This window comes from Erinaceus europaeus, chromosome 3 (genome assembly GCF_950295315.1).
Source record: "Erinaceus europaeus chromosome 3, mEriEur2.1, whole genome shotgun sequence".
NCBI lineage: Eukaryota > Metazoa > Chordata > Mammalia > Eulipotyphla > Erinaceidae > Erinaceus > Erinaceus europaeus.
Window position 1 is genome coordinate 170,122,913 of NC_080164.1, and position 14,229 is coordinate 170,137,141.

At 38.2% G+C, this 14,229-nt stretch overlaps 1 protein-coding gene across 1 annotated transcript in view; it reads right to left on the bottom strand.

The window, feature by feature from the left end:
- Nucleotides 1-1,889: 1,889 nt before the first annotated feature.
- Nucleotides 1,890-14,229, bottom strand: part of LOC103114228 (cytosolic beta-glucosidase) — a 287,653-nt gene continuing 275,313 nt past the window's right edge. Inside the window, exon 6 of the mRNA XM_060188271.1 lies at nt 1,890-1,989. Coding sequence (XP_060044254.1) covers nt 1,948-1,989 — 42 coding nt within the window. The 3' untranslated portion in view covers nt 1,890-1,947. The remainder of the gene's footprint in view (nt 1,990-14,229) is intronic.

Sequence of the window (14,229 nt, forward strand, 5' to 3'; positions counted from 1 at the left end):
GAGGGTGACATCCCTTGTATTCCAAATCTGGCAGCTGTTTTCAACTCCCTACCTTGTTTTGTCAGCTGTGAGGCATGGTTAACCAGCTTTACCTGGGAAACATTTTACAAATTCCACCCAGCATTCCTGTCCTAATTGAACCTGGCCCATTGAAAACATCCAGGACTGTGGCTTCCTACTGCCACTTTCTCCTCTTTCTTGCATTTTTTTCTTCTCTGCTACAAAATTTACTTGTTAAGGTAAGTTTGACCAGGCTTTTCCACGTCAGAAAACCTCACAAGCCCCTCAGTTTATAGTCCACTGTATCAACAATTAAAGAACTTTCTCACACTCACAGTTTGATGCTTTATTTTATTTTTATTTCTACTTTTACCAGAGCACTGATCAACTCTGGTTTTTATGGTAGTGCAGGGAACCGAACCTAGGGCTTTGGAGCCTCAGGCATGAGAGTCTCTTTGCATAACCATACTGCTATCTACCCCCACCTACAAACTCTCAATGTGCATTCCCATTTCACTTGCTACAGTAGTTTCCCAGTCATGTCCTCATAGACTGAGCAGTTTAGAGAGAAAAAATTTAAAGTCTCACTCACAGTTTTGGAAACCAGAAGTCTCAAATTAAGGTGTTGGCATTGTTAGTACATTTCTCTCTTTCTCTCCTTAACTTACCTTCTCCCTCTGTCTTTATACAACATTTCAATTTGTGTGTATACGTGTTCAAATCTCTTCTTCTGCAGGAACCAGTCATATTGAATGAAGGTCCATCCTAATGACCTCACCTTATAGCCAAGGAAGGTCATGATCTAAGGTGTTTATGGGTAGGCTTCCAACATATAAGCTGATGAGTATGGTGACACAATAAATAACATCTCCCATCTCTTGCCCAATATTCCTTCTAAGCTGGGTTCCCAATGCACATAACAGACTCTCAATAAAGGCTTGGTGAATTACACTGTTGAAATTGCTTTCACTCAACCTGTTGGCTTTCCTTTTAGAAACATTTTTGTTGGAGACCTCTGACAATGATAAATGACATAACAAAATAATGATGGAGACAATGTGATGGATCATGTTGTCAGACTCTGCAGTTTCTTTTATATATGAAGTATTGACCAGCTGTGCAATTGAAGCAAAATGAAAGTATTATCCATTGGGTGAGTGGTTGGACTTGACAACCTCTGAGCTCACTTCCACTTCTAGCTTGTTACGACAGAACTGTCATTTGGATCTGAATAGCTGCTTAATGGCTAAGCCATGTCACCTCCACTCCATAAACAATATTGCAAATCTTCTCCTTCTCTATCTCCTCTTTCTCTTCTTCTCATCCTCCTCCTTCACTTTCTTATCCATAGACAAAGAAGCAAAGAGAGAGTAAAAGAGACAAAACACCATGGCTTCCTCCAGTGTAGTGGGGTCCAGACTCAAATCTGGGTCAAGCACATGGCAAAGCAGTGTGCTACTCTAGTGAGCTATTTCCCTGGCCCTCAATATTACATATCACACAGATGCACTGCAGTGAATGATAATAATCCAGAGAGTTAATCCATGAATAAAGGTGCCTTATGGTCAAACTAATTTTCCTAGAAGTTAGTTCCATGTGTCCTTTTGAAGATAATATTAATGCTAACGTGTAAGACTGAGAAAAATTCAGTACTAAAGACCTTTTAAATGAGTTCCTACATTTCTCCCACATATTTTATTATAGAAATGATCACATATAAAAAAAAGAAATGTTCACATATATAAATATATACACATATACTGCACACATTTATAAAATATTTATTTATATGCATTTGTGCACATGCATGTATTTACATATATTATAAAATGCATGTTTCGTATATTAATGCAGATGCATAATATTGCAAGCAGATTTATCATCTTAAGAAACTACTGTGTGACACAAAGAGTAGCCCACAAGACTTACATGTGAGAGGTCCCAGGTTCAATTACAATACCACCACAGCCAGAGTTGAGTTGTGCTCTGGTCAAAATACAAACAAACAAGCAAAAACAATAAAAGTCCAGTTTCATGGAACCTACTTCTGGTACTTTCCTAAAAGTAGTCAGTGAATCTAATAACACAGGAGTATATTTTATTGGAAGGGACCATTTATATTTCTTATTTAATACATTTTTCTCCCACTTCACATACACATGGATTCAAAGGCATGAAGTAAAATGCATTCCTCTACTTAATTCCTCCCCAGAGGCATAGAAATAAGCATCCTGAACCTCTGAAGACAGGGGCAAACTAGTGACTTAGAGTTTCAGTCTAAATTATGAGTACTGTAGGTAGCAGATTCTTGCAATATTTGCTCATCGGACATTCTCTGTGGTTTTGGACGAGCTCTACATTAGATCTCTGACTCATGAGGATTTTACAAATGATGATTGTCATGATCAGTTTTATGTGTCAATTTGGCTGGCACTCGCCCCAGGTTATTCAATCAAGTACTAGTCTAGGTGTTGCAATGAAAGTATTTTGTAGATGGCAGGGAAGTCTATAATCAGTTGATTTTAATTAAGAGTCTGTTTTAGATAATCTGAGTGGAACTGTTTCACTATATTGAAAGACTGCAATTGCAACAGAAAATTATACCTATGGGCAGCGCCTTGGAATTCAAGCAGGCCCTTCAGGATGCCATACCGCATAGACTCTGTACTTACCTAGGCAGTCCCCACAATTACATAAACCAATTCCTTCAACTAAATCTCTTAATATGCATCTACTACTGGCTCTGCTTCTCTGACATCAAAGTGATGTGTTTTCGGTGGCCACCTGCCTCCAGTTTCTCTTGTCCTTTTGATCAGGGTCCTCCTAAGTACATCTCATTCATCTCAATGGTTTCTGTACCCTTCAGACAACTAAGCACAGTAAGTGTGAACTGAATGAATGAATTAACCAGTACAAGTTGAGATCACAACAATGACAATTTTAAATGGAATATTTCTGTGCTTCTGTGTGGCTTTTAAAATAACCCAGCAGGGTTGTATTTTTGTGACTTTGCTGATAAAGGAGAATAATTCTATTTTTCTCTACCCTTTTAACAGAATGAGAGAAAAATATAAAAGCACTATAAACACATACTTTTTCTAATTATCAGGGAAATTACATGGAGCAAATACAGTAAACAAAACAGTTTCAAGGGTAATAATACTGTAGCACTTTATATAACTGTAGAAATTTGTAACAAAAAGCTTTTTTAAATATCTCAAGGATAGAAAACTTTTGCAAATGAGGATTTTTTTTTTGTTTGTTTTGTTTTTAATAAGCTTAACCTCAATGTGTTCTGCAGTGCAAGTATATCATGAGAACACACCTAGAAATGTAATGGGTCTTCAGCAGTAAACAAAAAAGGAAAAACAACATATATTTTCTTGAGCACCTAAGATGTGCTGGATAGTTTGCATTCCAATAAGCATGACCCTCTCTAAACAACAAGTCAAGTGATTCTGATGAAATGAAAAAGGGTTATAAGTTTACATAGCATTTGTGCATGTTGAGGGTGAAAGGGAGAGATACATATGCATTAATTGTGCTGGAGAAGAGGAATTGAGGAAAATAAGTCACAGTAGTGTTATCCTACATGCTGGCCTTTGTGATGTTGAAAGATAATGAGGAAGCCATACATCTCACCCCATTTACCCTTCCCCTGTCATCTCTTTTGTTAGAGAGGAGTCTCAGGTTGAGAAATTGTGTCAATAACTAACTAGCTGGTCAAAGGGCAAAACTTGAACTCAAGCCTAACTGCAAAGCTGATACTGGTTTTCAAGACATACATGCTTTCTTTATATTTTTATCACATGTCACACAAATTTCTTCATAAATATTTCAGTAAATGGCAGTGGTCCATGTGGTAGGATGCACATGTTACAATGTACATGGGGTTCAGTTCCAGCCCTCAGACCCCACTTGCAGAAAGGAAGCTTAATGAGTGGTGAATCAGTGATGCAAGTCTCTCTCTCTCTCTCTCTTTTCTGTCTCTCTCTCCCTATCTCTCCCTTTCCTCTCAATTTCTGTCTCTATCCAAAATAAATAAATAAATACAATAAAATATTTTGGTTTGGAATCATAACTGCATGTATTTGTCATAACTCTTCTCTAAGGGTATATATATATATATATATATATATATATATATATATATATATATATACCATATATATATATGGCTAGGTAAAAAATAAGCATCCCCTTTACTCTAAGTAAATGGAAGGGAGAAGTCATTTTTAATGGGTAGCCACATTTTGGCTTCTTTATACTACTCCCATCCCAGCCCCTCACCCCACACCACATCTATACCTTGGGTAAATTCACCTGAGGGAGAATTAAGGCATGCAGATCAGACATAGTTATTTAGAAACTTTGAATAACATACCATTCTCTTTGTTTGCAGAAAAAAAAGTTAGGAATCCAGTCTATCCTTGAAAGGCTTGGCTGGTTTGAAGAAAAAAAGTAAAATACATTTGAAAGTATTAATAGGTATAGGGGTGAAGGACAGATCATTGGGGGAAAATGGGCAAAAATTATATATATATATCCATAAATAGATAGTTATTCTTCCTCCCACTTTCAGGAAATGGAGCACACATATCACAGCCTCTCTGAAGATGCTGGAAGTAACTAAGGTTTTCCTTAGAGAAGGCTCTGACACTATCAGACAAATAAAAGAAGCAAACACCAAGATCCAGTTCTACCCATGGTGTTAAATTCACTTCCTAGTCTGTTGACTATCCCAAAATATCATATCATTCTATATGATTTATAAGAGCTATATACAGTGTGAATTCTCAAGAACTGCTATAATGGATAAGCCTGGGTGGCTTAAATCAATATAAATTTTTTTTCACATTTTTGGATGATAGAAATCTGAAATTAAGGTGCTGGCATGGCCATGCTGTTTTTGAAAACTATTGAGGAGAATCCTATCTTGTTTTTTCTAGTTTCAGGTGGTTATTATCAATCTTTCAAATCCCTTAGCTTAAATCCCTTAGTAGAGTACCACTCTACTTCCTGTCCAAAGACTGGTTGATCTGTTCCTTTTGTGTACCTCTATATTCATATAATGGCCTATTTTTTTTAGTCTCTTATCTCTCCCTTCACTAGATGGATTATCAGTATTCCCAACTATGGAAAAATCTCTTCTTAAGCAATTATATCAGCAACTGACCTATTTTCTTAAAAGACTGCATTCTGAGGTACTGGGCATTTGAACTTCAGCATATACTTTGGAGGATATAATTCAACCCATAGCATAAGGTCATCATACGACTAAAACAAGGTAAAATTAGAACAAGACAATAACATTAAAAAAGAGTTCTAGGATTCAACAATTAAATATTTATATTTTGAGGGGGAAAATAATGCTGGGCATCCGGACATACCTAACACTGGACACTCAACAAGCTCCTAATTCTGTTTCATTGATAGTTACCTAGAGGCAAATGTCTCTGAAGTATTTGACATGTCTTGTCTCTGACAAGACTAGGAACAAAATAAAACAATGTAATATGGGAGAGGGAATGAATGACAGCAGCTCACTGAACAATCCACAAAAAAGAAAGTGTTTAATCCTTCCAGAATTGTTAGTCCCTCTGTAAGGAGTTCACAGAATGAAGGAAATAGAAACACAGAGAGAAAGGAATTGGGACAGGAGATCCATCATATCTAGCAGAAACAAAGACTCAAATGAGAAAGACAACTTTTTTGTGTTGCAGTGGAACTTCCCTACCCTTTCAAGCCCTATGCTGATAAAATTCTAGATGAGAGCATAATAAAAGGCACAGTAACAAAGAAATGGTTATAAATACCAATCAGAAAAAGGTTAAAATACCTTAGGTCTGCTTATTTGGAAATGACTTTTACCTAAAAGTAACCACAGCCTTTTCCTCTGAACCTACAAATTCAAAATTACCTATAAATTCTAATCACGAAATTAAGCCTATAGGGTTGTATGTCCAATTCCCAGATTACTAAATTCAATGCGACCCAAGTGAATCATTCTCACTGGTCCTTAACTGTCATCAGGAAAGATCAGTCTCTTCCAAAGATATTAACATAGTTGTGGGGGGGGATACCAGGAGGGGGAATACCTGGTTAACTGGTCACATTATAGTCTTTAAAGACGCAGGTTGAAGGGGAAAGCTTCATGACCAGGGCTGCAAGTCCTGCAAGTCCATCTCTCTCCTTCTCTCTCTCTCTCTCTCTCTCTCTCTCTCTCTCTCTCTCTCTCTCTCTCCTCAACGTCTCTCTGTCTTTATCCATTAATAAATAAAACATTATTGTTAAAAAGATAAATTGGAGGGAAAGACAGCATTGTCTTCTCACAAAATGACATCTTTTTCTCCAGTTTACAGTGAGACAGCCACATGTCTTGTATCTTTCTCTAACCACATTATTATAGCTCAGATGAGTGTAGATCTATGCTGCTGCCTAAAATTACATGCATATGTGAAGACATTCTATTCCTTAAGCATCTTGTAGGAGGGAAAATGGTTCTAAATGGTAGCTTCTTGACCCCTTTCTGATTCTGAGGATCCATGAGAATATAAGTGAGCAATTTCCAATGAATAAGACAATTAAAAGTACATTATATTGAAAGTTCTGTATGAGTAAGAAAAACTGAACAAATGAAAAGATTTCATGAAAGAAATGACATTTGGATGAAGACAGAGTGGGAGGAGAGTGGGTTGAAGTTTACACATACTGATTCATACATATTCTTTTTTTTAAGAAAAAAGAAGAAAAAGAAAAACTCAATTTGCTTATGAGCCTTGATACCTATGTTTTAGGGTCTAATAAATTCAAATACTTAAGCCTAAGGTTGTGCCACCATTTTGTATTAAAAGGTAACTTCTTCCAATTCCCTTCTTTTGGGTTTTGAGGAAATTTCCAGGGAATTATGTCTTTTCAAGGATCTCTGCCCACTTTTTTCCATACTTGCTCTCTTCAGACTTGGTCTGAAATCAGTGTCTCCTGATAGCTTATAGTATTTCATGAGAGAAAATCTCCTGGCAAAAGAGCTTGCCAGGTATGTTTTTCTAAGTAGGTTTCACTAGCTGTCACTATGGTTCTGCTAATCTGTCAATTGATGCTATCTATCTATGCACCAGAATGCATTAAGGTAGGTGGACATACCTGACTCCTTTGACTGTGGCATTGTCATGCATGGCAACTTCCCTGCCCTGTACTCAGCAACTGTGTATGCTCTAGACACCCCCAAACCCTTGTAGAGAGCCATTCTTCTCAATGTTTCCCTATAACCTGAGGAAGCCTGGGAATTCAAAAGTGCTATCACCAGATTCCACCAAAATGTGGGAGGCTATATGAGGTTACCTTAAGACCTATCCCTTAGACATTTTCATTATCCACAACTATGGTACTGCCCCCACAGGAGTAGCCAACAAGTACATTCTAAACTCATTTCTGCAGGGTTTTATTTATTTCTGATTTTCCACCAGGATTACAGCTGGGGCTTGTTTCCTACATGACAAATCCACTACTTCCAACTACTAGTTTATTTCCTACCTACCTACCTGCCTTCCTACCTTCCTAGCTCCCTTCTTTCACCCATCCATCTATCTATCCCTCCTTTCCTCTCTCTCTCTGTCTCTCTCTCTCTGTCTCTCTCTCTCTGTCTCTCTCTGTCTCTCTCTCCCCCCACCGCCTTTTTTTTATAGAAACACAGATAAATTGAGAAGGATGGGAGCATAGAGAAAGGGAAAGACACACCTGGAGCACTGATTTACTGCCTACAGAGTTTCCCCCATACAATTGGGGACTGGAACTTGAAACTGGGTCTTCAGGCATGCTAATGTCTGTGCCTACATGTGCTACCTCCCAACCCCAAGGTTTAACTTTTATGCTTACTTTTTTCTCCCAGTCCCCTTCATTCTTTCTTTCTCTTTCCTTCCTCCTTCTTATCCCCCTCCTTTCTCTCTCTTCTTTCTTTTTTTGGTTTATCAGCCTTAAAGTTCAGTTATTTTGTCTCCTTCATGGGAGATAAAATAACTCTTGTACTATATGGGAGCTTTTCTACTCTACAAGCTACAGCTTCCCAGATCTCTGATAGAAAAGTCTGCCTCTTCATCTGTGAACTCCACTCCTGGTTTATAGCATTATGTGCATTTCTGGTACATAGCAATTGAATTTGACATCTGTAGCCACTGCAAAAATCCCAGTTCCATCTGCCAGCCTAGAATTGAGTTTCTTTACCTGTTTTGTCCAATCCCTAAAACCCTTCCCTGCTGGTAGCTACCAATCTGCTCTGCCTATCTAAAAGTTTTTGTTTGTTTGTCCTTTGTGATTTCCATCAAAACTATAAACACACAATAAAATTTAAATCTTCACTTTAGCAATAGAGAGAGGGAATTATTTTCTCTCTTTGTGTACAGCCAGGCTCCAGGAAACATTGACCCTCACCGGTGAAAAAGGCCAGGAGAATATATAAAGCTATTCTTGTTCTGTGGGTGTTTGGATGTGCTCAGCTGCAAATTGTGGAAGCTTCTTTGGATGACTGGCCTAACAGCTCATCTGAGACAAGGATTAGACAAGGAGTAGAGTTTTTAGTTTCAATTAAGGCTTACCTCAAAATGGGCAGAACGGCAGTATGATGACTTTGAAAAACTGATGACTTTTTTTAATGGCATTTTTTATTACACTTTTTAAATATTACTTGAGGCCAGTATTTAAAAATGCTAAAAGTAAAAATGTGCTACCTGACTACAGACTCCTGACATTTGAGGTTTGATCTTCTTAATTATTAGTTTTAGGAATAAAGATTTGTTGAGAGTCAGGTGTTAGATTTCCTGCCTGAAAATCTGGGCTATCCCATGTCTTTGGAATCACCTACATGCAAAACCAAAGAAAAGACTGTGGAGAGGCCACCTGCTGTCCCCTTGTTGCTAATCCACTCTTCTTATTTGATTCCCATCACCACAAGGCTTCAAGTTGACTTTGAATTGGTCTTTCAAAATGTTTTCAAGTCACACCACTAATGAGATTTAAGAAAGAGCAAAACAGATAACAATGAGACAATAATAAGGAGGGGTGCCCTGGCCAGTGGGATGGTGAACAGGGGCTAGGAACCTCGGAACCTGGAATGACAGGGACAAGAGACACGAAAGAATGACAGCAAGACAGGATTCTGATCAAGCTGCAAAATTTTATTGTGTTCACAGGCATTATAAGGCTTTGGGGAAGGGGGAAGTGCTGAAGGAGGAGGAGGAGGGGGAGCAATCATCAGGGTGGAATGTTCCTTGCAACATACAATGGCCAAAATCATGTTTGTTGACAAAACTATGTGGTATGTCACTTGTTTTCTGATAAATGGCCTACCTGAGGGGAAATGGTCTGCCCGTGGGGGAAATGAAAACTTGTCTCGAGGGCTTCCATTGTTTCAAAGCTTATCAAGCAGAGAAATGGCTCCTGGCAGAGGGGAGAAGTGGAATAACAAGTACTAGTGTTTGCCTTAAGTGTGAATTTGGGCCACACTGTAAAGAGTCATGATTATAGTTTATTCAACAGACAAGGAAAAACCATTGAAACATTTAGTCATGTGAGTAAGGTAACCAAATCAACTCTAGGAGAAAAATTAATGATCTGAAAACAGTCCTCTGTAGGATATCAGAATAGATGTGACTTTTGAGGGGGAGGGAAATCATAATTTACAGACATTACATATGGACACATGGGTCCCACATCCTAGAAGGAAAAAAAAAAGACCCTTTCTTGAAACACCAGCCCATAGTTTTTACCTCAAAAGCCATAAAATTCTCTCTAGTAAAAATGGTTGTTTATACCATTCAGGCCTAGACATGTGTTTTGAAGTACACAGCACATCAAACTCATTGTTAAAAGAATGTTAAATATGGGTCACTCCCCCAACCCCAGCACAGATCACACCAGATGAATTTGAATATGCTCCCATGATTTACTCTGTGCCAGCCTGGCATGACTGTCCAGTGGCTACAACTGAGACGTGCTTTAAAAATAGGCTTTCTTGAAATTGGCTTCAAAATCAATTAAAATCCCATTAAACACATAATTGTAGTGATACAAATCATAAAATGGTATCTTTTAAAATAAACTAAAAAAAGGGGGTGCTTGCATAATTAATGCTCTGTTGCATAGTCTGTCTCTAAGATTTTCAGTCACTTTCTGGCCAACTGCCAGTAGATGCTTCAGTTAGGAACTGTGGAAAAAGCATGTCAAATGCAGGTGTGGGCATGAGTAAAGCTAGTCAGTTCCTGGAGCTCTGTAAGAGCCATTTGACTGCTGGATAGACCATCATGACTTAGGATCTATTCTATACCTTTCCCACCTAGAATAGTCTACATGCTCAGATGATTTGTCTAGACATGGAAGCTTAATAAGCAATGCAAGTTGACATGTTCTTAACAGAGTAATTTGGAAAGATATACGTATTTAACCAGGGAAAGCAGCTCAGTGGTAAGACTTGCCCAAGTTCAGAGTCAATCTCTGGCATACAGAACCAGTTCTCAAGGTATATTTTGAAGTAAATAATGGCCATTTAAGTTTTGAGGTATTAACATACATTGTATAAAAGTTTGAGCAGATGGGGCTAGGGAGATAACATAATGGTTATGCAAAAGGCTTTCATGCCAGAGGCTTTCTGGTCTTAAGTTTGATCCCCAGCATCACCATAAGCCTAGGTTTATCAATGGTCTCTCTTTCCTTCACTGTATCTTTCTATCTGTATCCCCCTAATTAAATAAATAATATATATACATATGTATATGTAATATTTGAGTAGTTGTTTCTATAATAAGGACAGCCTCTACTTCTAAGTGGTAAGAATTAAAGTTGACAGTTACATATAAAGGTATTATCCAAGGTAATCACATTCAAAGTGCTTGAAGTGACTATTACCTATTTGGTTTAGTGAATGGTAGTAGTATTAATTTAATTCATGTCTGGATTTATATGGAAATTGGTTTCAATATATATGAAACACTGACAAAACCATAGGATAAGAGGGATACAACTCCCCACAATTCCCACCACCAGAACTTCATATCTAATCCCCTCCCTTGATAACTTTCCTATTCTTTATCCCTCTGAGACTATGGACCAAGGTCATTATGGAATGCAGAAAGTGGAATTTCTGGCTTCTGGAATTGCTTCCCTGATGAACATGGGCATTGACAGGTTGATCTATACTCTCAGCCTTCCTCTCTCTTTCCCTAGTGGAGTTCTGAGAACTGGAGCTCCAGGACACATTGGTGAGGTTGTCTGTCCAGGGAAGTCTGGTTGGCATCTTGGTAGCATCTGTAACCTAGTGGCTGAAAAGAGAGTTAACATATAAAGCCAAACACATTGTTGAATAGTCATGAACCTAAAGGCTGGAATAGTGCAGATGAAGAGTTGGGGGGGGTGTCTCCATTTTGTAGATAGCTAGTAGGCATATTTTAGTTATATTCCAAAGGACCTGTGGATATACTAGCTTTTTCTTTTTTTGCCTGAGCCTGAAATCTGATACGCAGATGGATCCTAGTTATTGTCTGGGGAGATGATTTCATGGCTGGAGAAAGGATCAGAAAGCTGGATCAGGGAAGAGAGTAGCTCCCTAATACTGGAAAGGTGTATACATATTGTTGACTGTAAACCCCATCGATTTGATCTGATCTGGGGCCCATATTCAGCTTAGAAGCCTATGTGACCTCTGTATCCCTGTAGATCCAAGCTCACATTCTGTGGTCATCAGTATGGAAATTGGTTTATATAGAAATTGGTTTCTTGGGTGGGGGTGACAGCATAATGGTTATGCAAACAGACTTTCATGCCTGAGGCTCCTAAGTCCCAAGTTCAATCCCCCACACCACCATAAGCCAGAGCTGAGCAGTACTCTGTTGTTTCTATGTGTGTGTCTCTCTCTCTGCATCTCTCTCAAAAATAAAAAAAATTAATAAATTTTTTTTTAAAAAATTGGTTTCTTTACCCTTATATGCACCATTCCATGCTTTGGTCAATGTATTTCAGTATAACTTAGTGGAATTTCGCTTCTAGTATAGAACAAGAAAATAACACAGTGTTGTAGAGCCATATTAACACACATACACATGCACGCACATGCACATGAATGTATACACACACACACACACTAGGAAAGGCGATGGAAAAGATGAGCTTTTTCTCTTGAATCAACATGATTGTGAACCTTGTGAGCCTTAATATAAGGAATGTAACTATTATGGCCATCATACAGAAAATACCTTGTGGTTATAATGTACTGTGTTCTATATCAGCAAAGAGAAGAGAACTCTAAGAATTAAAGCATGTCTTATTACTTTTCTTTAGGGAGATTGTTGTTGAGGGTTAAGAATAAACTTACTTTAGCCAAAGTAGATTCCACTGTTCAGCATTTCCTTGTCCACCTTACTTTTTAAAATCTCTTTCCCTCAAGAGAAAAAATATATGTTGAGAAAAAAAGTAGACATTTCTAGTTTTTTGAACTGATCCTTGAGCAAGAGCCAATATAAAAAATGAAGCACATGGTTTAATTGTCCTTTTATCAGATTGCAAGTGGGGGCTCCTGATAAGATTACCTTCTTCAGCCTATTGACTCTTTCAACCTTGCCTCTTGAAACCTTACTGAATACAGGAGCTGATACTGCAGGTTTTATATTTATAATGATTAATTAATTCTGCACTAAGCAATGTTCTTGACTGCAAGAACAAAATCCACTTTAGAAAGCCTAAATGACAGCTTGCCTAAAATAATTAACACCCGTACTGGTAGAATTGAAATGTTCTTACTCTACACAGGCAGACTTTAGCGATTTAATTGCTAGTATTTCTAATTGTTCTGGAATTATAATAAAATAAGGGGAGTTTGATAAAGCAATGGTGTAGATGAGAAAGGCAAGCAAGAAGTATAAAGTGAGGCAATAATTTTCTTATGTGGATACACTGCAAATTATTACGTACAATCCAAGCCCAAACTTGGGTTTTGATTATTGAACTAGGAACATAAAAATGAAGTAGACTGTGGCCTAGATTTGGGGATAAAGCTTTGATGACACAATTATAGCTCTCTAGAATTACTAATAACTTTAGTGAACTCTTATGTAACTATGGTTTCTGAGTGTCAGAAGCTTAACAACTCTTTGAAACTCCATGACCCTAACAGTCAACATTAACTACTATGTAGTTCTTCATGTGACTTAAAATCTTCTCATTTAATAGTCAAAGTCTCTGGGTTGTGGGACACAAATAAAAGAAGCAGAAGCATATGATATTATCTCTTGCCTTTTCCCAGGAATAGGAATGTCTTAATAGAACTCATAAAATTACCTTACACATGAAGCTCTCAACCAAAGCAAACTAAGCTTAGTACCTGTCAGATTATGTCTCTAAAAAGCATCAATTCTGCTGATAATATACTTTGATGGAATTCTCACAATTCTCATTCTCTTCTCTCCCTGTTGGGTAATTATGCAGATACCCTCAGGGTATCACCTATTCCCGTGGCAGCCGAGAGCCCAGAGCTGAGAGCCAAGAGCCGAAACCCTATTCCCAGAGTGCCTTGTTTTCTCCACCCCCCTTCCCATTCTCTCTAGAGCAGAAACCCTATTCCCCGGAATGCCTTATTTTCTCCACCCTCTTTCCCATTCTCCTGAGAGCTGAAACCCTATTCCCAGAGTGCCTTGCTTCCTAGCCAATCCTGTCCCTACTTGCCACTTCCGGTTTTTATCCTATAAAGCCCAAGCCCTCTTGCTCTTCTCCTCTCTTCCATGACTAGACGCAGAGAAGGGCTAGTAGGCTTAGTGGAAGGCAGCCATTTTGCTAGCTCCACGTGGCCTTAACCACTCTACTCGTGCCCATTTCTGGGGTGCCTACATGAATAAAGATTTGTGTTCCTGCTCTGCTCTGGTCTCTTCTCTCTCCCCCACAACACAAACCGACATCTCTCTGTTCTATATTCCCCAAATACATAATAAATGAATTCTAGGCATTCCTTTCTGTCCCTTGTGCAATTCTGACCATCTTTTAATACTTTTACTTTTAAAAATGTAAAAGCATCCATGTTCTTATGTTGAGTGAGCATCCCTTCCCCAACAAAAATAAGTCAGACTCTCCTGTTGTCCACAAATTTAACAAATGTAGTACAAATTTTCATCGTCAGGATGAACTCACAAAGGGATGCATTGGATCGACCTTCTCATGGTGCATCCCGTGAGTACCCATTTATTGGGGAAACTG